The following is a 25069-nucleotide window of genomic DNA, read 5'->3' as shown; positions in this document are numbered from 1 at the left end:
AATATGGCATAAACCCTCCTGAATCGTCAATTTATATAAAGATGTAAACGAACTGACAGTTCTTTTTTATATTCGTTTCGAAATATTTTATGACGTCATACTCGATAGCAGAATTTCTCTAAATGGAGTGGGTCTTCATTACCACTGGTTATATGTAGTATCATGAGCTTTGTATACATTTATTTTGAATGATCATAGTTATAGTACACAGCAGTAAATGTGGTTTGAGTGCATGACATAATGTTTCAAGGTTATGTTGGTAATTCTGTAACGTGGAGAACATCAAGTTTTCACGATTTTAACGGTCTCACAAATCAAGGGAGTACATATGATAATAGTAGCCGTGTACATACATAACAGATCTGGCTCCAAATTGTCTGATAGTTGCATTTTTACCAAAGAAAAGAAATAAATTTATCAGTTGGAGCATATTTCAGCTAAAATCCATAAAAAGTACTTCGACATGTTTGATGGCCTATGAAATCTTGTAAACAGCCTTGCCAAAACTCACAAAAGTGGCATTTTTACGCTAATTCAGATTTCCATAGTTTACTGTTTCCACAAAGCGATGTTGTGTCTTTCTAGAAACCAATTAGCGTGGCATTTCAATTTTTAAATATCCATGGCTGTTGTGAAATGCTCTGCATTATACGTAACAATCAATCACATCCGTAACATCAAGCTGCAGTACTTGCATTGATAAATTACATCAACATCATTGCGGCTTACATTAACAGAACATGCTACATAATTCTACAAGAAAGCCGGCTGATTAAATGCTCATTATTCTATGTTAAACCCATATGCAAAGATTATATTTCATTTCCATGCTTTGGCTTCATGTTCGAGGCATTTTTATGACTACAGTGACTACGTAACTCTTGCACTCAGGAATGAAGAGGATATAATGATAGGAGACTATAGTTTTGTGGAAATAAGAGGAAAATAAGGCGTGGTTAATTATAAAACTAGCGTTTAAAATTTGCCTATGGCCGAGTAAAGCTTTGCCAGCAGAACCCGCCATTCTCTTGGCGAGGCAAATGCCTCTACGCTGGCGCAAGAGAATAACGTACATTTTTCACGTGAATCGGCCTGTAAACAATGTTCTAGATTTGTTTATTCGTCATTCTCATGCCTGAAATATTTTTTTGTAAATTTTGAGACCAAGTACAGGTCAAAGGAAGGAAGCAAAGTGGAAATTACTTTGAGGGTGGCGGTAAGCTGTTCGCCTTGGCTGTTTCATTTACCTCCCTAGATTCATACGAAAGAGAGGAAAGGTTTGGGGGAGATCGTGTGAACAAGTCTCTCCGCACTTCTTCACTCATATTCTTTGGAAGTGTGTTTTGTTGAGTGTGTTACTTCGTCGTTTTGGTGACATGAATGTTTTTCCTTCTCCGAAATTAGGTTTGTGACGTTGGCGACCCCATTTCTCTGTTGTTTGGAGAAGAAATGTGTAATGGACTACAGCGTTCAGCTTGTGTCGCTTACGGGATCAGCTGATACAGGTCTATTGGGCGGCGCGGAATACGATTTGTGCGTGGCTAGATGCTAAAATGTAAATTATTATTACGCTCTTCTCTTCATACAATATATGTCTGTTTTATTTTTAACGGCTGTGACTTTTTTTAATAGGATGTTAAGGCAAAAGTGTGACGTTTATTGCAAACTGAAGTAACTTTTGACAGCACTGGTAATGCTGCAGGCTCGTGTTTATTAGAGGTCGACCTTTAAATCTTTAAGAGAAATAAACCTAAATGATTCGAAAGGAGAAATATTCTTGTGCTCTTCAGATCATCACTAAAAATATATATTTCTTTCGCCTTAGAGTTTTTTTTTAATCGGATTTGAGACTACATTTTAATGTTTAGTATTGCAGAATTTTAGTAACTTGGCAGTAAGGGTACTTAGCTAAAGGTTCGTGTTTGTTTAGTATCCAACCTTCAATTTTTGTTAAAGAAATAGATGCATTCGACATGAACGGCGACCACGGGGTACACTCAGTAATGAACTGGATTAATTTTCATACTATTTAACTTTGTTAGTGTCACTTTTCCAACTTACAATATTTATGTCAAATTTCGTATCTAATGTCAAATTTCATATCTGAAGGTCTATCTCGTGATTACATTTTGTATGGTAAAGGGAAAGGTAATTAAAAGCAAACTGGAAAATATTGATTTATAATATAACAAATCACGTTTTCAAATACATGAAACATCGATAGATGAACATATTTGTGCCCTTGATAAAATCACTTACAGCACTTGTCTAAAATTGATACTTTGATGCAGCTCTGCTTTTCATTAACATTGTCCTGTATTTTGATGTAGTTTTTCTATCTTGCAGTATAATATCATCCACAATGACAGACAAATCAGAGGGTAAAACAAAGGAAACTCAGAAGTTCGTATACTTGCAGCTACAGCAGGAAAGGGTAAGTACGATAATGAATACTGCTTAATTACTGCTTAGTTTAGGAATGTTTGGTTATTTTAAGTTTGATAAATATAGAGAAGAGTATACGTATTTTTTTAATTTTAATACCATAACCACTAACATGAGAAACCATGATTATTAACAATCCTATGGGAATTAGGCCTAATATGAAATCACGCAAAAGGAAAGTAAACACATTAGGTAAGAAGAGCACGGCATAAATTCTCCTGCAGTAGGCCTACCTAAAGTATTTTAACAAGACTATTGATTTCTTTATTAAAAAGTCCCGAATAATGCAATAGTAAATTGGAGTAAGAAAATTGACGTCTGGCAGCCATGTAGAAAGAGACCCAAGGAAAAGTTTTTATTAAAAAGTAAATGTGGAAGCAATGGCATTTGGAGCCAAGGGTTGCGATCTTGAATTTATAGTAACTAGGCCTATTTGGGCATGGAGTGTAATGCTGTACCTATGTAAATCATTTTATCAAAAACAATAAAGTGAAGTTTTATAGGTAGTTACTGAGGTTAATGATGCCAGTTTAATTTTTTTACTGATACTTGCATGTGTCACATGATATAGCCTAACTATAGTTTTCAGTAGATGAGATGAGATGTTGATGCACTTTACCTGAATAATGTTAGATTTAAACCTGAAATGCTTTGCAATGAAAAATAATTTTTCCTATGCCTATTTCTGATGAGATAGGCTATTGTTTAATTTTATATTCTTATCAACTGGAAATAATATAGGCTAAGGGTAGCTAATTCCAAGCAATAACTCTGCATGGACTGCAAGGAACATTACCATGAATACGATAGCCACTAGGCATTGGGGTGTCCAATGTATTTTGCCGTGTTTAATACCAGCCCCCAGTTCGTTAATTACAGTCGACCCCCAAGACAGCCACTAGGGATTGGGGTTTAATTACAGTTGACCCCAAAAAATAATCTCCTAAAAGTAATAGTAATTTCTTAATAAGCAACCCAAATACTAGGTATAGGTAACTGTAATTTTCATAGAGATACCCAATGTGGAGATATTACCTGGATCCACCAGATATAAGGTTAATAAAGTTCACCCTACTTATGTTAAACAATGATGGGTGACTACAGTGGAAAGTGGAGGGATTCTGGGTGTGAGGACATGAAAACTGTTGGAATACCATACTAAACTTAGCCTAACCTAGGATGCCGTCTTTTACCTGACCCGGGAATCTCCATCCTAAACTGACCTAGGGGACCATAAATCATAGAGTAAAAAACACGAACACATTCTATTCTAGCCAAAGGTTCCATGCCCTACGCAATTTATACAACATCGTAACCGCATGAGCTAAATGCCATTCATAACAGTTATTCCTCTGCTAACACTCTTCCCTAACTTTATCTTCCTAACTTAGGTAATGCTAGCAAATTCTAAAACAACCCAATAACAGAAAATAAGTTTGGCTGCAGCTTTTTGTATGTATGAACATATCCTGCACTTTGCCGTTAATGCGACTTGCTACATGCTGCACACAGTTGCTCTGAGAAGGGTGCAGTCTAATTTGATGCATGGTTGAAGAGATAGTACGTATTAGTCAAATGTATCACAGTCCACAGGTTGATGAGGTTACGTAAAATTGTATGAAAACATCAACTAATGGGCAAAACATAATGCAGATCTAATTGGTTGAATGAAAACAGAGAAAGCATTTCTCTTTGATTAATAGTAACGATAATTCCAAAATAGATGAGAGGATAGCTCAGCACAAAGAACACTCCATGATAATATGGCAAGCTACGTAATCTCAGTACGTATTAACTGCAATTATGACCATTTTTGTACAGAAAGAAATTATCTGAAATGTTAGAATAATCAGAAAGATTTATGCTGTATCTGACTATATAGTATTAGTTTCAAAGTGACATTTACTATCTTGCTGTATGTGAGTTTTTCATATAATATATATATATATAATATATTATATATATATAATAATAATAAAATAAATATATAATATATTTATTATATATAATTATATAAATATATATAATAATATATATATAATATTAATATAATATATTAATATATATTCTAATATATATAAATATATATATATATATTATAGTATGTAATATATATATAGTATATATATATTATGTATGTAGTATGTATGTATGTATGTATTGGACATACGTGCACGATACAGTTCAACACAGAATTGTAATAATCTGTTATTGCTTTCGGTCCCAAGAATGGGCTTATGAGAATATTTCAGTTTATTTTATTTTGTTTTTAATCTGGTCATTTGAGCAGTTGTTTGTATGTAAGGTTTAAAAAACAATTCCATATTCAGCCATTTAAAGTATTTCTTAAGTTAGAGACTTCATGTCAAAATATAGTACGTACTCCTTTGTCGCATGTTTTACGGATTATAAGTGAGAAAGGACATTTGAAGTGATTTAGATTTGTTCCAATACGTAATACAAACCATCAGTCCTTTAACAATAGGAATGTAACTTGCGGCAGCTGGAAATGGTTGTAAGCTTCGAACAAGGGAGTTCGGTAGTTAACTGCTTGTCCGATAGTCAGCGCACCGCGCGACTGGGAGGTGAAGAATCACTTTGCTTTAAGCCGCGCTGGGTGACAGACGTGTTCTCCACTTCTCTCTGCCCGCCATCGTCGCATGCTTCGTAACTTCAAAACTTTGGTTTTCCTTCTCTTTCTAGTGTATTTGTGTGAAAATCCATTAAATACATGTGACTTGTATAATTTTCATTTAATTATGGATTCTCGTGAGCTGGAGAGTTCCCCACGCCCCCCCATTAGCCGCAGACTGTGCCCTGGTGTGGAAGGCCGTAAGTGTGGGGCCTTCCGCTCCTTTATTGAGGTTGATCCTTAAGAATTATGTGCTCGATGTCGGGGACACAAATGCTCTTGCACGGAGCCTTGTGGTATTTGTTTTTTGTGGTCGGAGGAGCAGTGGGCGCGATATGAGGGGAGGAGGAAACGACGTAGGCCTGCCAGGGAGTCATCGGAAAGTTCTCCGGCTACTCCCCTGGTCACGGACACGTCGTCTTCTTTCCTTCCTCCATCTCAGCTCCCATGTATGTCTCCTTCCCCTTCAGGGGGGGTTTCTCACCCCTTCTCTTCACCCGATCCGTCGAGTGTAGAGGAGGGGGCGAGATACTCCGACATTCAGTTGTACTCAGGGTCTTCCGTTCGCTCAGGGTGGGACTTGTCCCCCCCGGGCGAGGGGGAACCCCCCCTACTAACCCGTCCTTTGCCTCCTCAGGTGTGCCTGTTGCGGGTGACGACCTCGGTCAGGTTTGGTTCTCGCTGGGTCTCCAGGGGACACCGAGTGTTCGGGGGCTGTTGCATCACCTGACGAGTGGCTCTGCACCGGTAACTCACGGTCCGGTAACCACCACTACCACCACCGTCTCGACCCCGGGGTATGCCGCCCCTCCTCATCTAGTTTACACACAGCATGTAACCATGGTAACACCTTCAGCCGCTGTCCAGGCGCTGCTACCAGGTATTCCGAGGAGGGTCGTGACACCGCCGCCCGGGTTTGCCGCTCTCGCCTCAGCCCCCGACTTCCGGTGCCCCAAGAGCTTGCCCCTGGACCTGCTGCCAGTACCCAGGATGTTGCTGGCCACTGCCCCGCCTTCTGCCATACCTGCCGTCCCTGGACCAACCCCCGCTGACGTCGTTCCTGCCCGTGGTGTTGCTGCTCCAGTCGCAGGTCCTTCCGTACAGGTGCAGCCGGGCCGTGTTACTTCGGCAACTGCCCTGGCTTCGTCCTGGATGGAGGACCTGACGACTGTCCTGAGGAAGCTGACGAAGAAGAAGAGGAAGAGGAGGATGGTGTCGTCGTCGTCTTCATCGTCGTCTTCGTTGTCGTCTGCTGCCGCCTCTTCCCCTTCGACTTCCAAGGCTTCACAGCTGAGGAAGAAGAAGGCCGCCTCCTCCCCCCCTAAGAAGTCTCCTTCTGGAACTTCTAAGGGCCCGTCTCACTCCGGTGTGACGGGGGGTCTTCCGTTGGTCCTCCCGGGGCCTGATTCCTTCCGCAAGGAAGAAGAAGACGGGGACCAGAGGGGTACCGGCTAATACCGGTACCTCCTCACCTGGTGCTAGGGGTCTGCCGCTACATCAGGTTCCGTCTCGGCCTCTCGTTCACGAGAGGTACTGGGTGTGCGGTCACCCGCGGGTGACCTTGCAGCCAAGGCTCAGGCTTCTGAGTTCGCTCGGCGCCATGACCTAGGCACGGAACGGAAGACTGGTGAGAGTCGCTCAGGTGACTCCCGCCAGACCAGCAATCGCTCTCGTGGCGATCCGTTGGTACCCAGGGTTGACGCAACGGTCCCAGACCGGCCGCGGGCTGAGGCAAGGAAGAGGTCCCCTCGGTCGCCGGGACCGGCTCTGGCCGGTTCCAGTGGCACAACGCACCGGGAGGACAGGCCCCGTTCCCACTGCGACAGCGGACTCTGCCGGTCCCCTGACTGCCGCTTCCACCGGGACCGGGCGGGTAGGGGCACCAGCAGCAGCTCCTCTGATGCTCGGGACCGGAGCCGCTGTTCTCGGTCCAGCCGCTCACCCGCGGAGAGCCGCGTGACCAGGCCTGCAGCTCGATCGCCACCGCGTGCTGGCGATCGCCTGCAGCCCCCCAAGCCGGTGGGCGAGGGGGGAGCGTCAGGTCTTCCTCTCCGATCCCTTCAACTTCGTCAGCACAACGACCTCGGGGAAGGATCGCCGCTCCCACCTTCTGAGCCTACATCTAGGCTCGAGTCGTTCTCAGGTCCTAAGAAGGAACCCAGGACGACTGTGGGTCTGCCGCGATCTGCTCTGGCTGACTAGGTGCTGGGCCAGGGTGACACTCTCGTCTCCGGACAGGAGGGTTCGCTACGGTCTGGCAGGTCATCCAAGCTACTTCCCCTGCCTCTACTGCGACAGAGGAGATTCTACGTGCCATCGGAGGACCCCCTGCCACCCAAACAGGTTAACCCGGAGCTGGCTAGGCTAACTCGGGGAGTGTCTCTGCAGCAGCTCCTGTCGGAGAACCTATGGTTCTCACAGCAAGAGGCACTCGCCTTGGAATTGACCGCCATGGTGGCATTCCAAGCAGTCTCCTGGCTAGACCTGTGGTCCCTCACAGTGTCTAAGGTTGCAGCCACCTCGGGAAACATCACTCCTGAAGGTGACCTGGCTTTTGGGAGACTGTGCCAGTCTTGAGGTAGAGCCATCTCTTACCTAGCCCACCAGATGGCAAACCTGTGGGCCAACCTGGTTTTGTGGCGTAGGGACGCAGTCCTCACCCGAGTGACCAGGGCGGCTGGGCGTGAGGCGGCTCTGGGTGGTGTTGATGTGCGATAACACCACAGTAGTGGCATATGTCAACAAACAAGGAGGCCTAGTGTCCCTCCCGTTGCACCAGTTGATGTTGCAGGTGCACGAGTGGGCCGTGGCTCACTCAGTAGAGCTGTCAGCTCGCTACATTCCAGGCAAGAGGAATGCAGTAGCAGACAAGCTCAGCCGTCAGGATCAGGTGAAGGGACCAAATGGTCCCTACATCCAGACGTGGCGGAAGGCTCTTCAACCTGTGGGGGCGTCCAGTCGTAGATCTGTTCGCCACCCGGCACAACAGGAAACTTCAGGTTTTCTACTTGGCTGTGCCGGACCCATGGGCAGCTGCAGAGGACGCTCTTCAACACCCGTGGGACAACCTCTTCGTCTACGCCTTTCCCCCGTTCTGTCTGATTCGCAAGGTGATCAGCAGAGCGCTGGTCACCCCGAATCTCCGGATGATCCTAGTGGCTCCCAAATGGCCTCAGGCCATTTGGTATCCGGACCTGCTGGCTCTGCTTGCGGAAGCACCGAGAGAGATTCCCCCTTGGCACAACCTCCTCTGCCAGCCACACGTGGAACGGTACCACCAGTCAGTCCAGTCCCTTCGTCTTCACGGCTGGCTGTTATCCACCATCTCTTGCGAGCGAGAGGCTTTTCTCGCCGAGCAGCAACAGAGATGGCTGGGTACATCAGAAGTCCTCTGCAGCTGTGTACCAGGGAAAGTGGGCCGTCTTCTGTGGTTGGTGTCGTAGAGCCACTCTTCAGCAGGTAGCGGATTTCCTCGTTTTTCTTCGCCGAGAGAAGCTCCTCTCCGTCCCCACAGTCAAAGGATACAGGGCTGCCTTGGCCCTAGTCCTGGAACTGAGGGGAGTGGATATCTCGAACTCGTTCGAGGTCTCCCTTCTAATGAGGAGCTTCGAGAGGTCTTGCCCACCTAGGGAACTCAGGCCCCCGGGGTGGGATGTGACTCGTCCTTAGGAGTCTGACTCGAAGTCCCTTTGAGCCACTCCGAGAGTTGTCAGACAGGGATCTGACCCTCAAGACCCTCTTCTTGCTGGCCCTGGCATCGGCGAAGAGAGTAGGGGAACTTCATGGTCTTTCCTTCGACGTCAAGCATTCCAGGGGATGGGGATCTGTGACGCTTGATTTCGTCCCGAACTTCGTAGCGAAGACTCAGAATCCTTTGTTCCCTGATGACCAGTTCAAGTCATTCACAATCCCCTCCCTAATGGACTTCACCGACAACGATGCGGATGAGATGCTGCTTTGTCCTGTGAGGGTGCTATGGCGCTATCTGAAGAGAACTTGGCACCTCAGGCCTGAGTGTCGATGCCTCTTCGTTAACACCGGGGTGACCAAGAAAGAAGTATCCAAGAACACACTTTCTTTCTGGCTGCGTGAGGTGATCAGGAGGGTGTACGAAGCTGATGAGCGACGACATCTGTACCCTTCGTCCGAGAGCCCACGAAGTCAGAGGCATTGGTCCTTCCCTTGCGTTCCGCAAGAACTTCTCCGTGGCGCAGGTCATGAAGGCGGGGGTCAGGACCAACCAGACCACCTTCACCTCCTTCTACCTTCGGGATATAGCCCACAGGTCCTTGGAAACTTTTTCCTTGGAACCCGTGGTGGCTGCTCAACAGGTTGTGTAGCTTACCTAGCACCCGATCGGACAGAACAGCATCGCATCATTGTGTGACTGCATGAATGGATGAGTGAATGAGTGTGACTGGCTTTTCTTCCTCATCTTTTTCTCCCCCTCTACCTGTGGGCAGAGGGACGCGGTCGTCACCACGCTGGAACAGGAGACCGATGCAGTTAAGCTACTCGACCGAGCTCCATCCTTTCCCTTTCATTAGGGATAGGAGCGATTATCCACCACTCCCCCCAACAAGGGGGGGGGGAGTGGAAGCCAACAAGAGACAAACCCATGACTTCATTTTGCCTCTTGCAATAGGAACAAGTTCTTGCTTGCTAGTTTTAAGAGGTACGCTGGCCTCCCTCTTATTACTTGGGTCCAGAGGTCTGACTATTGATCCTGCGGTACATACCCTGATCATTGGGCAGAGGCTAGGATCCCTCCCTCTGCTCTTACGACCAGAAAGGGAACCAAGGTTGGACGAACACCAGTCTGTTCTTAAGACTCAGATTCCACCCACCAAGAAGTGAGTCTTCCTATTGTTAAAGGACCGATGGTTTGTATTACGTATCGGAACAAATAACAATTTGTCGAAAATTGTATTTTTCCTAACTATACAAACCTGAGGTCCTTTACACATAGTCCCACCTCATGCCACCCCTCACTCTGTTTTTTCCTGGGCCTAAAGCAAAGTGATTCTTCACTTCCCAGTTGCTCGGTGCGCTGACTGTCAGACAAGCAGTTAACTACCGAACTCCCTTGTTTGAAGCTTACGACCGGTTCCAGCTGCCGCAAGTTACATTCCTATTGTTAAAGGACCTCAGGTTTGTAGTTAGGAAAAATACAAATTTTGACAAATTGTTATTTTCAGAATGCAAATTGAAATGAAACGGATTAGATTTATTTACAAGATTGGTAGAAATGAATCCGGACACTTCTTGAGTATAACATCCCTCAGAAACATTTCCAGCAGGGCTAATTTCATGAAAAATTTGACCTTGGGTGGTCTGGTTATCTTGATAGTGAATCACTGAAGAGCATTTCTTTGTTGTCATCTTTGTGTAAACAAAATTCTTTCATTTAGATTATTTAAGTGTTTGGTCCTAGCAACCGCTTAGCAATTCCCTTATGGGTTTCTGGTAGAGGAATTATTGCATTGAACGCATTTTAAAAGGTTAAGAGGTACTTATGGTCAACATCAACCTTGTAAGTTGTGGACACTAAAAAAGTCAAGATTTTAAGGTTAGGAAGAAGTGGGCCACTAAGAAAATAAATTCCATGTTTGAGAAAGGGAAACCTGGTTGACTGCTGACAATAGTTTTTAATTGTACGTATGATATATATCATCACTACTTTGCAAGCTGTTGTTTCATGTGTAAAAAGAATACCACCTTCCTTTCCTAGAAGTCAGCATGCGACAAGATGGAAGAGATCAGTGTCTCTGTCTGAGAACTTAGTGTTCAGGTGTACGGATTATTCTTTTTTGATGTAGTGATGGAGAGGTGCTTTGGTAATGAACTGATTGGTAAAATACAGGACTTAAATCGGCATAATTTCCTTGTGTGCTGAAAGCCAGTGAGAAGGAAGCATAAAAAGAGCTTTTAGCTAGTTGCATCTTTTCTGGCAGTTTTGCTTGCTATCCAGTGAGAGGCACAGGGAGATACATCCCATTGGAGGAGAGAGTACAGTTGCTCTAGAAATACTTATGGATAGGTTAATGGAAAATCTCTTTAATCTGCAATTGCATGTTTGTCTGCAACAGAAATGGAATTTTGTCTTCATGTCCATCTCATCCTGAAGCATTATTAAATTATTATAAAGCCCAAACTCTTATGAGGACTAAAAATTAAAGTTGTCATGCAAATAGCCTAGCACTGAAAGATGAATTTAGTCCTTAGAGACAAATTTTGACATAGCTATGAATACTTTTTAGCCCTTCAGATTCTTACTGAAAATTACTTTTCTCATTTATCAGTTGCTTAACCTGTGAAAATTTTCAGCTTGGCGATGGACGTGTTACAGCACTTGTACCTGGCCGTGGTTCGGCTGCCCCGGCTCATTTTATACCACTTACAGCAAAGTTGTCTGTCGTAGGATCTGGTGCAAGGCCAGCCCGGGCTGCTGTCCCTGTACCTTCTCCAAGGCAACAGGTATTTCCTTTGATTTTTCATTGTTAGTGTAATAGAGTACTTGGTCAAGAGACTTGAAATTAATAAGACCACTGTTGTCAAATTCAAAACTCAGAATATACTGTGAGACTGTGTAAGTAACCTTTCAGCTTTCATTCTCGGGTTGTTTCTTTAAAAACTTTTGTACTTTGCGTTGAAAATGGAAATGATAATTTTACTTAATTCTTGATGTAAAACCAGTCACATTATACATTTCATAAGGACCTCAGCTGATTTTTTATGCTTCATCATAAGTCTTATATAACATAATAAATGTCTCTGTCAGATGATAATTACTATGCAGTCAGGAAGTACTTTATAAATTTTAGGTTGGATTTTCTTGTATGGGAGTGATTAGAGTAAGTTCTCCCTACATTCTTCTAATTTGTGAACTTGGGCACTAATTCCCATCTGGTCTATGCTCACACCTATAACCTTTCCCCATAATTTCATGGATTGTCCTACTGCATGATTTGCTAATCAGAATCTATCATTTTTGTAACTACAGGATAATTGGTCCTTTCCCTTTCTTATCATATGCCCAGCCTGGCTAAATACTCAGTTTTAGTATCTTTCCATATTTTGGATACAACATTTTCAATAACTTCCAAATCATTCCTCATCTGTAATATGACCATAGTACATTTGTCATTTAGTCCCTTAAAATCTTCATCCAGTGCTTATGAGCACAGTGTATCAATGCTTATGTTGCCCTCTCAAACACTGGATTCACACTCCAGTATATCAGCATGTCTATCTGTAGTTTTTTTCATTTCAATAAATGCATAAATTCATTACATGTTTGTCTGCAGGGTCAAGGAAGCCCAATTGTCAGTGTAGCAGCGCCTCGACCCACAGTGTCGTCTTCTGTGTCAGTGGCATCTACACGTTCTCTTTTAACCACAACAGTCACTGTGTCAGGGAGTAGGCCAGTCATTGCTTCACCTGTACCAACTATTGCACCTAAACCTCCCAAAGGAACCTGTTCCATTAGAAGAACAACCAGCAGTGTTGTGGTTTCGTCTGGTAAGGTTTTAGTTTCGTAGCATCAAGTAACTATAATGTACCAAAGTACATATTAACTTTATTGTTTGTTGAGAAGCATACCATAACTGCCTTCATATTTTCTTAATTTCGTCATGGGTCTCATGTCAGAAAATAGAACAAAAATCATCACAATAAGAGACTATTAAAATGACACAATATTTAAAATGAGTGAACATTTAAACTAAATTAAAGAGCAGTCCATCAGTACTCTGGCACATTGGGTAACAAAAACATTTGTTATATTAAAACTGTATGTTCTGGTAATACAGTCTTTCTTTTTTTTTTTTTTTTTTTTTAATAAAACCATGAAGAAATGTGGCTGTCATTGAACTAGTCAAAAATGTAATGTTTAAGAATACACAGATTCTAAATTCATGGATTGAATATAGTTCCTCCAAGTGTTTCCTGTTAAGATAAAGAGACTGGTTTTTCAGAATTTCCAGACTTTAATATTAACTTAGGGTCAATTTTTAGTATACTTACTACTGAATGTACAGCATATAATTTAGATAATATATCTAATAACAAAACACCCTCAGGTCTTGCCCTGCAATAGTTAATGTCTGCATTTAGCCATTTATATTATAAAACTTTTTTTTTAAGCTATAGTTTATCACTTTTAACACAATTAAAAACAGGTGTTTTGATGTATGAGAGGGGAAATGTGAATATTAATATGCATATCCTAATTCTAGTCATTATAATTCACCACTATCCCAAATTTGACTTTCACATTCCTACATTCATGTACATGATAAAACTATTAGTGTATTTTGCACGTGTATTCTATAAATTTTACTAAGGCAAGATATTGTTTAAAATTTATTTCAGGAATTATTTATGTATTCATTTTTGCTTAATGTATGAATTGGTTTGTTAGGTATGAATAAACCTGGTGGGGCTACCATAGTCCTTGGGTCAGGCAACAGTCAGGCAACAGCTGTGTACCGTCCTGCTCTCTCTGGCAGTCAGGGTGCTCAGCCTCACGGCCCTGTCATCCTCCACACTTCAAAAGTGTCAGCCCCTGTGTCAGTTGCATCTGGCACCAATAAGATGTCACCAAGGTTGTTGCCAATGCCACTTTCTCAGGTATGTTTTTTAATGCTATATACTAAGGAACTCTTTGGAGTGGTCCTTAGTCAGCTAACCTTTTTGTGGAGTTAGAGAAATGTTCTAAGTGCAGAATTAACATACTATATATGCTGAGAAAAGTGAGAAAGGTTTTGTTCCTTGGATTCATTTTAACTTGCTATTGTAAGATGGGAGGGTTTCCCTAGAGTAGGCAGAAGTTTAGAGCCCATTACTCTATTGATCAAATGGTTGCTAGGAGGAGGAACAACACAGGAGTTGTTAAGGTATTGAAGGTTTTGGTTGTCATATTTTTTTCTTAGTTCATCTTGAAAACTGGAGATCTCCCCTCCTCAGTGGTCAGCTTAGATTAAAGTGCATTGCTATGAAAATATGGAATTTTTTTTATTTTTTTTTATTTTTATTTTTTTATATATATTATGTACTTGCCACACAAAAAGATGCAGATGTAATGGTTCATGGTATAAAAACATTATTTGTATAGACTTGGCATTCATAAGGTGGCTTATTCATAAGACGAATTAGTCCCTATGCAACTATCCCAGGCTCACTAACTTGTTGTATATGGCCATACTTTTACTGGGAGTGCCACATCTACCTTCATTCCAAGTGCTCATAAGGTCTGAATAGGATGAGGCATGGGTGGGAGGAGGGCGTGTCTTTTTATTATAAAACCTAAGAGAGGAGATTCTAGTAGGTTGTTGAAGGGAGTGCCTACACTGGATTGCAAAATGGACAGGTGTCAGAGCTTGTGCAGTGATTTGGTGGTTTGTACTCAGCAGAGGAGAGAGAAATCCATAATTCTTGTGTATTCACCTGATTTGATAAAAAAAGGGGGCATAGTGCTATCTTGAAGGTGCCAGGAAGTAGAGACATGTCAAAAGGAAGGAGAGGATTCTTTCCCAATTTTTCAATACTGTTTATAAGCCTTGTAGATGCATGTAAGAAAATTACTATGGCCAGGGAAAAGTTATGGGAACATGTAACACTAAGAAAAACCCAATTCGAGAACCCAAGCATAATAGTACATAAAATAAAAGGAAAGACCCTTTGGCAATGTATTCTATGGTTACTCAAATCCTGAGATGTAAAAATCATCACCTATTAATTAATCAGTCACAAGAAATGGCTAACACAATTGTAAAATGCAAGAAGGAAAACACAACTCAAGATAAAAGACTAAGACCAAGACAAAGGGTGACACTGTTTCTTTACAATGGCAGACTGGGAGAGCAGCAAGAAAAGATATTCTTGGAATGAGGGTAAATGTGGAGCACTGGATGAAGTCCCTTTACCTGTTCCTGCATATGTAGTAGGAGAACTTTGTTCAAGGTTAAGTGGTAGTTTGATTGGACTGGGATATTTCTGCATAGAATAAAACTCCTTATGGTTTAATGGGCTGTACTGAACAAATTCAAATTATAAAATACTAATTACCATTGCTACATATTGACAATTTCATCATTGTTACCTGCCAGTATATATGAAATAGACTTATGCAGCATTTCATGATTTTTACGGTAGTTACCAGTTTTTTTTTATTTCCTGATAATCATTTTTATTTATAGTTGCGTTTACTCAGAAACTTGATCTTAGCTCTCTAGTTAATTTGCATTGGTTAGGTTTTCACATTGAATTTACAGTTCAGATATCTGTATCATTTTAATTAGGTAGTATTATTGATCACTTGATGCTTGGCAATAGTAGACCTTTTTAGTTTTCTGTCTTATAAATTATATAGTGGTAACAGATTGAGTTATAAAGTAAAGTTCTTATAACTGCAGTATGAAATGCAAATTAAATTTTATATAATGATATAGTATTTCATGCGATATAAATGCATATACAGTACTGTACTGGTATAAAATGAGTGTCCAGACACATAAAACTGCAAACTAAGAAAAGTAATTCAGGCTGGCGTACAGTGTGGGAGTTTGTAATGTTTTGTTTCATCTTGTTGCACATGTAGCCTATTGAATAGCTGTCATTAACGAATGTCTCTTAAGACACTTTGTTGTTTGAACTTTTTAATTTTTTTAACTTTTTGACTCAATATTATTTTTTCTTCCCTTAGGTAAGAACAGGAGGAGTGACAAATAAAGCAGTCCTGTCCTATAGTGCCATTTTGCAAGCTGGTGGGGGAGGGAGGGGGTGGAGGAGGAGGAGGAGGAGGGGGAGGTGGAGGGGGAGGAGGAGGAGGTGGAGGAGGAGGTGGGACCACAACTAACATTGCTTCAAAAGATAACCCATCACTTCAGTCCCAACCTTTGCTTTTGCAAGGGGCTTCGTCCCCTACGTCTGTAAAAAGTCCTACTCTAACAAAAGGTGGACCTGCTACCATCAGCATTATTACAGGAAAGGTAATTTTTCAAAGTTTGTGCATTGTAACTTTTTCATAAAGGAGTTGTTTTCCATAAAAGCATCAAATATCAGTAGTCTTTATTTGCAGTATCAAATTCCTATAACAAAGTTTCCCAAGTCTTAGAATTCAGTCAGTAAGTGGCAGTATGCACTTTTGACTCATCAATGGAGAAAGGCAGCTATTCTCATTTTTTAGTATCTTATGGGACCCAACAGCTACAAGAGTTCACCAGTACGTAGTAATGTTTGGAAAACAAATACCCTTTCATCTCATTCCCCATTTTGTTTAAACTTTCAAACTACTTTCACTACCCTTTTCTTAAGTATTTTAAGGATTACTGCTACTGTTACTTTTCCATACTATGTATAGTTATTTCCATTTCTTTATATACTCTTGTTGTGTATGATGCAAGTTATTTGTCTTTTGCCACTTGTGTATGCTAACTATTTTAGTGGTGTTAATTTACTCTTTACTCCAAGTGTATTTGTATATGGTTTTGCTTTGTATATGTATTGTTATTGTTTCTTTGATTGGTGGACATTGTTGATGGTTTATTAGCGTAGGGTTCTAAATCTGTCAGGCATGGGATTTACAAATAAACAGCTCTTTACCATGCAGTAATTATATTTTCACAGCATAACTATGCCCAATATATTCAGCTCTTAGAGCTGTTCTGCAGGTAAAGAGCCAGGCACTGCCAACCTGAAGTATTTTGAAGGATTCTCAGTGGTACTCTAGGTCTAATTTGTCAAGCAGACATGAACATTGTAGAGATGTTGGAGTGGACTCTTCAGTGATTATCAATCTTTCTTTAACTATGCCCTCAAATAAAGCCTTAGCAAGTAGCCTACTTCAGGAATGGGTCCACACATTATGAAGGGGAATTTAGTATATTAGTTCATTTTCCTTTCTTTAACTGGTTGCCATATTTAAGTAATACTCCTTCAGTAGCTAACGGCGCTTTGGTTGCTCATTCCAAAACGAGCCATTATCTGTCTATGGGTCTATGGTAATCTTCTTATTTGAATGGTTATTGCTTACTTTTGCATTGGTTTTCCTGTTTTTCATCTTCCCCCAGTAACTGTTGAAGTGGCCTTGGATACTTATCCCCAAAGTAATTGCCTAGATGGCAATTCTTGCAATTACAATTGATGAGGTTGCTTTTAAACAAGGGATGATTTACTATCTCTACAAATAGGCCAAAGGTGCACAACTGCTCATCCTATACAATTATTCAGTTTTGTTTTTTTAGTTATTCTTCCCCTCTCTTCCATACCTAGGAAGCTGCATGTCAGGAATATAATACTGCAAATTAAGGCGAAAAATGATTGATGGTTTTTTTTATAAAAATGTTTGCTTTTATAAAAGCTGTCATTTTATTTCATATGCCAAGTTTCATAGGATGTGTCTTCAGAAAGCTGATTTTCTGCCATGATTTGTGCTTATCATTAAGGCTTTATGCACTGGTAATACTTTAAAAACTTTCGTATCAAATTGGGAAGTTTATTGTAATAAGTGTGTTTGCTTGTATTGTTTGCATAGATAGTCTGTAATTTGATGTGCTTGCTATGCAGTTTCCTTTGATGCTTATGGTTTCAATTTTCAAGTTAATGATAATGGTTTTTGGGTAAGATTATAGCTGTGACCATTTTGTTTTAAGTAACTGTGTTCTACTTTCATTATTGAATGTTGATTTTTTCATTTTGCAGTTGCTTTTGTCAATACATAGCTTAATTTTTTACTTTTTTCTTTGTTTTTGTAGAAACTTTATCTTGCTATCAAACAGTAACTAAAGTAAAAATATTCTAAATATATTTTACATTGCTCTATCATGCTGCTGAGCCATTTTATAGTAAGATTGGATTATCTTTATTTAATTTTAAAACTGCATCATAATTAAAAATTAATGTGTTGAATCTCTATATTGAATCATTTGTCTATTGTAACTCTTATTACTCTCTGTAGGGGATTACTGCTTATAGGGAACCACATAAGCACACTTTTTGGAGACCTTTTGCCCTAAGGTCATAAATTCTGCCTTTTTCTTTTGATCCTTTCCTAGTAAGCTTTCCAGCTTTTTTAACTTTACCTTGTTCCAATTTTCATCTCATTCAAGATTAGGCCCTTTGGGTAAGCCCTATCAGAATATAGAAATACAACCCATTCGTGTTTAACTACCGTACAGTGAATTTTTTATGTGGATAAATTTAGAATAAAGCTTTAAAAAACTTGAAGAAAAGGTGTGACATTTACGTCACAATATACAGAATGAATAATTAATGAATGTACATAAAGGGCCTGGTACTGAGGCTTGGAAGAACATTCAGTACCACTCACTGTTGTGGTAGTACAGGCAGTCCCTGGGTTATGACAGTCTTGGGTACGACGTTCCGAGATTAAGGTGCTTTTCAATTATATTCATCAGAAATTATTTCCAGGGTTACATGCATGTTCCAGGGTTATGACGCCTACAACACTGATCTGGCAGATGAAATATGACACCAAAAATGCAAAATAATCAATATTTGAAGGCTTTTTTGATGAAAAATGCAATAAGAATGCAGTTTACTTAGTTTTTAATGCACCCCAAGCATTAAAAGTAAGGTTTTCTTAGGATTTTTCATGATGTTCCGGCTTATGACGATTTTCGGGTTACGACGCGTCTCAAGAACGGAACCCCCGTCGTAACCCGGGGACTTCCTGTATACAGTTTTAAGATGATGTGCCATTATAATGCAGAACCCTTAAGTATATTTAGTGCCGTGTTGTCGAAAAAACTGATAAGAATATGAAACATAAATGTGTGAACTAGATTAAAGTGCATTTATGATTTGTACAATACTACATACAGTGATACCTTGTTTGTCGAATGTTTGTTATGTCGAACATTCTGTTTTTCAAACGAAATTTCCTAGATTTTGTATCATTTGTTGAACAAATACTCGTACTTCAAACTGACCGATTATCTTGTTTATCCTTGTATTCAATTGCCTACTGCATCCTACAAGAAATTATTGTATTAACATGTTTTTTCATATACAATAGTATTTAGTTTAATGATAATCATGTTCAACAAAATATATAAAAAGTAAACCATTTTAATATAAAATTTAGCACAAAAGATGTACAAAGCGTAAGTCACCGCTGAGCTGACTTGAGACTGAACGAGGGAGCATTGATAGGTTGAGGAGAGAAGGAGAAGAAAGAGTTAGAATATTATTGTATGTAAGAGAGCAGAAGGAAGGAATGGTGGTGGGTTATCGGGTGGGAGGCGGGGCTCTGCTTCCTACTGACCTATTAGCTGGGCTGGGATGATTATTTGCCTGTTTCTTTCGCTTACACTCGATTTACCCAAGTCACTTCGGTTTGTTTCGGTAAATTTCCTATCTAGTTACAATTGCTTTTTCAATTTTTTACAACTGTAAAAATCTCGGCTCCATAATAAACACACTGTTGTTGTGTTCAACTTCTGCATGACTTAGATTGTTTGTTTAAACAATTTCCTTGTGAAAGGTTATTTAATGTCTCTTTCCTTTTCTTGCATTCTTTACTTATCACATATTTGTTTGGAAAATCCTCATGTTTCTTTTAAATTCTGCCATTTTCCAACAGTAAGTTGATGTACTGTGGCATAATTAATCTCTTTCATGTGCTTAAGATCCAAACATGTTTCTCTCTCTCTCTCTCTCTCTCTCTCTCTCTCTCTCTCTCTCTCTCTCTCTCTCACACACACACACAGTCGGATGCGCACACTATTGATTCCTTTGATTATCCTTGTAAAATGTGAAAACTGATTTTGTTATCAACCTATGACTACTACAACCATTTCGGTTTCCTCAAAGGGTGTCTGTCTTTCCTCCCTCCATTCCTGCCGGCTGTATGCCATCTAAATCAAATAGTTCGAAAATCATACACGGAAACAAAATTTTACTTCATATAACATACTGTTTTATTACTTTACACTCTTAATATAACTTTTGAACACATTAATAATAGGAAAAATGTGATATGGGGACTTATTGGGTTGGCTGGAAGGAATTACTATGCCGATTCCTTTTATTTCTTATGGGGATATTTGTTTCATATTTCAAACAAATTGCATTCCGAAGAGCCTTCTGGAACTGATTAATTTCGAAGTCTGAGGAACTACTGTGTTATGATGGTTGATAATATACTGTAAAAATATTTGACAGAATCTTTTCACATAGAAATGCTAGAAAAGCATGCACTGTAACTTTGTCTTGGAAGCCTGTTTTTACATCTTTTTTTATATTTTTGTTTTCTTTGTTGTAGTTTGCAATGTTGACCACATTGAAAACTTGACTAAACAGTTTTTTGTTTTTGTTTCAGAGCAATAAGCAGAGTACAACTACTGGAACAAATAATAATGCTCTTAATATGCTATCTGTCAACCTTGGTCAAAATAAACCTAACATGATCAATTTTAAGATCTCTAATGGACAAATTCAAGCGGATAATTTACAACAAGTAGATGGTAAGTTTAACATAAAATGTTTCCAGTTCAAGGTTTTGATATCTGCTGCATTATGTTTTTCATAGTGGATGTGATTTAGAATAATGCATAAGGAAGAAATAAAAAAACAGTTATTACAGTTTTTATATATAAAAATGGATTTTCAGTGGATCCTCCTTGTTTTTACTACAAAATGATGCTAGTCCATCATCCATCTGTTCTCTCTCTCTCTCCTCTCTCTCTCTCTCTCTCTCTCTCTCTCTCTCTCTCTGCTGAACTCCCCTATCAGTTATTTTTAGTCCCCGGGGTATGTGCTTTGAGTGTTTCTCCCTTTATTTCTGGTTGGCTCAGGAAATCTCGTTGTTCTTCTCTTTCTCTACTTTAAAGGCAGGTCTGTTGTTAAGGTGGCTTTGGCAGTACAGTTATTTTCACTTTTGTTTATATTGGGTTAGCTAAGGGCATTTTCTCTCCCATTATGTTAGATTTTGTAAAAGATTAAAAGAAAAGATGGGCTATAGTATGTACAAATGTAAGTACATTGAACATTAATTTTGTATCTGGATGAAGCTTGCCTATTAGGCACTTTAGGTGAGGGAAACACAGTGACTTTAGGTGAGGGAAACACTGGTTCCCTTCTATAAGAGAAATACTTCTGAGGGAAAGTACTTGCTCAGCAAAGCCACTTTAAAGAGGGTTTATCAGATTCTTTCCTGTGAACTTAGTCTTCTTGGACAATTGTTCACCATTCATTATGGGGGATTTATGATGAGGTTTGTGTCAGATACTTACCCGTATAATAGAATAAATGCTGAGGGGGAGGTAATCTTTAGATCAGTTTACAAGTTCTAGGGTCAAGAATATGTTTGGCGGCATGGATTTCTTCAAACTTTGAAATGTACAAATAATTAGTGTTGTCTTTTGCATTTTTGTCAGAATCATCAATAAAAGTACTTAATCTCTTGCAGTGTTACGTGAAGCCCGACCGCTTGCACAAAGTAACAAGTCAACAGATGATTGGAAGGAAAATCCAATAATCACACCAAGTAACACACTTACCCACACTATAAATGCAGGTACACTGACAGTCACTGCCCCATTATGTAGTCCAGTGACTTTACCCAAGTGTACAGAACCAGAGGTCAGTATTTTGAAACAGCCAGTGCTAGCTTCTGTTATTGAAGACTCAGAAGAAGCATCATCGTCAGAAACTGTCCCCCGGGCAGTATTTAGAGCCTCTGAGTAAGATTTTTTCATTGCTGTTCTTTGTTTTATTTCTTTATGATAATTGCACAAAAATGAAAAATCCAAGTTTGTTATTTTTATTGGTGATGATATGTTTTAAAATTGAAAGACCCTTTTCAACAGTTTTAGGTGTAGAGTATAACCATTGGCATTTCATTTTATTATATGGTGTTTGTTATTCTACAGGGATAAAAATTTCAACAATATACAGACTGTAGACTTACAAGAAAAGGTAGATGCTAGTCGACTTAACAAATTTGACACACTTAATGCTGAAGAAGTCAAGTCCTCTGAGAGCAAGCAAGCAAACTTTGGTAGTACATTTCAAGGTGTTACTACGTTGCATCAGTCTGTGGTATCAGTACATCCTACAAGTAACCGGTATCAGCTAACCTCAACTGCTCCTCACTGTGTGACAACCGTTCATCAGCAACCGCTAGTTAGCACTCATCAAACTTTCACGACGGCCCATCACTCTGTAACATCCACTTTGCCTCAGCCACAGCCTAACATTCACCATCAGCCTATGGCTCTCTACCAGTCTATAGAGGCAGGCTCTGTGGATGCAGACGAAAAACTTCGTGATAAACAGCTGCAGCCAAAAGCTAATGATGAAAGTAAGATATATGAAGAAGTCAGGAAAGAAGTGTTAGGAAATCTTCTTGCAAAGCCACAAAACCAGTTTAGATGCCAAAGTCCAGTAAGCTTAGACAATAATAATGAGGAAAGTAGTATCAAAGACTTAAAAGATGATAAACCTCACACTGATCAAGTGAAAATTGAAGATGAAAGGAAGGACGTAGTTAAGATCAAAGATGAGTTGATTGAAGAAAAACCAAATAGTATTATTACCGCTCCAGAATTTCAGGTAGACTGTAATGACATAAAACCTGAGCAAATTAAATTCTCAGATCTTTTGAAATGGGAGAATGGTGTAGGAAAACTCGATGGTAGTGGTCTGAAATTTAGAATGAACGAGTTTAATGCTGTTGAAATTGTGGAGGATAGAGAACTGGAAGAAATAAAAAATCATCAAAATAAGAAATTTGATTCCACAACTTCAAGACACCATGCTAGAAAACCAAACTTCCGTGACCTTGTTAAGGATGAAGAAATCTTCTCAGATAATTCTCAAGACTCTGAACCTCAAGGGAACAAATCCACCCGAGAATCTGATGACATATGTTGTTGCAAGAACTGTGGTTGCTATGGTCTCAGCTCAGAATTCTTTCGTGACAGCAGCTTTTGTTCTCTTGCTTGTGGAGAGGTGAGTATTACTTTATTTTACATTATATTACAAGATAATTTTTAAGATCTATTTTGGAGATAGTTTTTAAGATCTATTTTGAAGTGTTGTAACTCAGAAATATGAGAAGTGGGATGTTTAATATCTATATTTCTAGGGTTACAGCTTCTAAGGTTCTGCTTCAGTGTGAATGAGTTATGCTTTGAGTGAAGATGACTAATACCCTTTATGCAATTATATTCATGCTTGCCTTCCCTGCCTGTAGGGTAGTTAAAGACCCACTTTCACTAGTACTCACTTTAATTTTGCTTCTAAAAAAAACTCTGTAACAAGTATCTGAACAAATTTATAATCAAATGTTTTAATTTGCTTCTTTACCTACCTTTGGCAAATATTTTTTCCCCTAATAGCGATGGACTCTGTGTTAATATGTCTGAACTAATTTGTAGTATACGTATTAATTTGCACTTGTTCCTTTGAGAATACAAATCTTTTATATAGGACTATTTCTAGATGCCACTGGAAAAGTCATTGGAAGCTGTTAAAGAGATATTTAATCAGTGGCAGGTAGGTAAGAGATGGGCACTCCTACTCATCACTGACTCACTTTCCCATGTGATATTAAAGTGAAGATGTCTGCTTCTACATATATGCATTTTCCACAGATTGGGAATATCTGTGATTGTTAGATGAACTTTGGTTTAATTTTAGCTTGTTTTCTTATATTTTTTCTACCACTACCGTATATGCTCGTGTAATGAGCGATCTCGCATATCGTGCAACCCCCAAATTTTCACCTGAAAATAATGATTTGATCAGGTATCTCGTGTAGCATGCAAGTTCAATTTTTAAGACCAAATACAATTGGCTAACCTCTTTTCCTCCTGTTTATCAATCACATTTTCTAGTTAGGCTAACCCCTTTTCCTCCATCTCATTAGCTATCCCATCTTCTAGTTAAGTTAAAAAGAGTAAAAGAAAAGTGTCATCAGTAATGTTATACTTGTTGTATAAATGTACACAGCCAGAAACAGCCGATTTGCTATGAACAACCGAATCCAATACTATGGCAGTTTGCTTGCATTTCAACCGTCGTATGATAGTAAAAAATTGGCATAGTTATGTTACAAATGACACTAAATAGAATAGGACTGATATATTTTTACATTACTACATCCTCATTCGCTATGGGGAAAAGATTGGCAAGGGCATATACTGCTAAATTTAAGCTGCTTGTTGTAGCTGAAGCTGAAGAAAGAATGTTCATCTGCTAATGACTATTATCGTGCATCAGCAACATGGAAACTTCGGTATAGCACCATCTAACATGACCATAAACAAAATTTGAGGGAAATGTGTTTTAATCAAAACTATTTGGCATGCAAGAACTCATTTTACTGTGTTCACTCCAATAAAAGATAAATATGTAGAGTTCTTAGAATTCTGATGAAATCAGGTGAAAATATCGAACGCAATCTATTGATCTTTTTTATGAAATAAACATGCCCTCATTGCCATCTACTATGAAAGAAATAACTAAATTTCATTCGCAATGATACGAATTCAAGTGATGTTTTGACTTGAAAACACGCTGTATAACGTAAAATAACCTTGTCCCATAATAGTAGAGTATTTTGAGATTCATTTACGCTAATTAGAAGCAAGAAAATTGCTCTGATTTGACTTCAATACAGCAAAATAAACTTACCTTGCAATCGTCCTCAGCTGATTTCCAAACCAAAACATTGATTGCTATTTTTTTGTTTTATAATTCAATACAATAGTAATTTGAAAATACAGTGGTACCTCGACATCCGAAATTAATCCATTCCGAGGCGGCCTTCGTAACCTGAGCTTTTTGTATCTTGAATTGCATTTTACTTGTAAATTGCCTAATTTGTTCCTAGCCCTCAAAAACACCCCAGTAAATTTTATAATAAAGCTAAATTGACCAATAAAGAATGAAATACAACAATTTGGACCATTCTATACCTAATTTAATACGTACTACGAATATGTACCTATAAATAAAGTGTAT

General features: G+C 39.6%; 1 protein-coding gene across 5 annotated transcripts in view; it reads left to right on the top strand.

Moving 5' to 3' along the window:
• Positions 1-1063: 1063 nt before the first annotated feature.
• The window catches only part of LOC135198459 (lethal(3)malignant brain tumor-like protein 3), a 32958-nt gene continuing 8952 nt past the window's right edge, over positions 1064-25069 (top strand). Inside the window, exons 1-8 of one of the 5 annotated variants that reach the window (XM_064226024.1) lie at positions 1064-1216; positions 2347-2434; positions 11405-11554; positions 12385-12598; positions 13500-13708; positions 20421-20565; positions 21510-21783; positions 21973-23053. In XM_064226024.1, coding sequence (XP_064082094.1) covers positions 2363-2434; positions 11405-11554; positions 12385-12598; positions 13500-13708; positions 20421-20565; positions 21510-21783; positions 21973-23053 — 2145 coding nt within the window. In that variant the 5' untranslated portion in view covers positions 1064-1216; positions 2347-2362. Of the gene's footprint in view, positions 1217-1267; positions 1556-2346; positions 2435-11404; positions 11555-12384; positions 12599-13499; positions 13709-15934; positions 16069-20420; positions 20566-21509; positions 21784-21972; positions 23054-25069 lie in introns of those variants that run through there. The other 4 variants (XM_064226022.1, XM_064226021.1, XM_064226020.1 and 1 more) reach the window with 4 other exon arrangements.

The sequence above is a fragment of the Macrobrachium nipponense genome, chromosome 22, assembly GCF_015104395.2.
Source record: "Macrobrachium nipponense isolate FS-2020 chromosome 22, ASM1510439v2, whole genome shotgun sequence".
NCBI lineage: Eukaryota > Metazoa > Arthropoda > Malacostraca > Decapoda > Palaemonidae > Macrobrachium > Macrobrachium nipponense.
The sequence above is the reverse complement of the archived record's forward strand: the minus strand, read 5'-3'. Positions and strand labels throughout refer to the sequence as shown.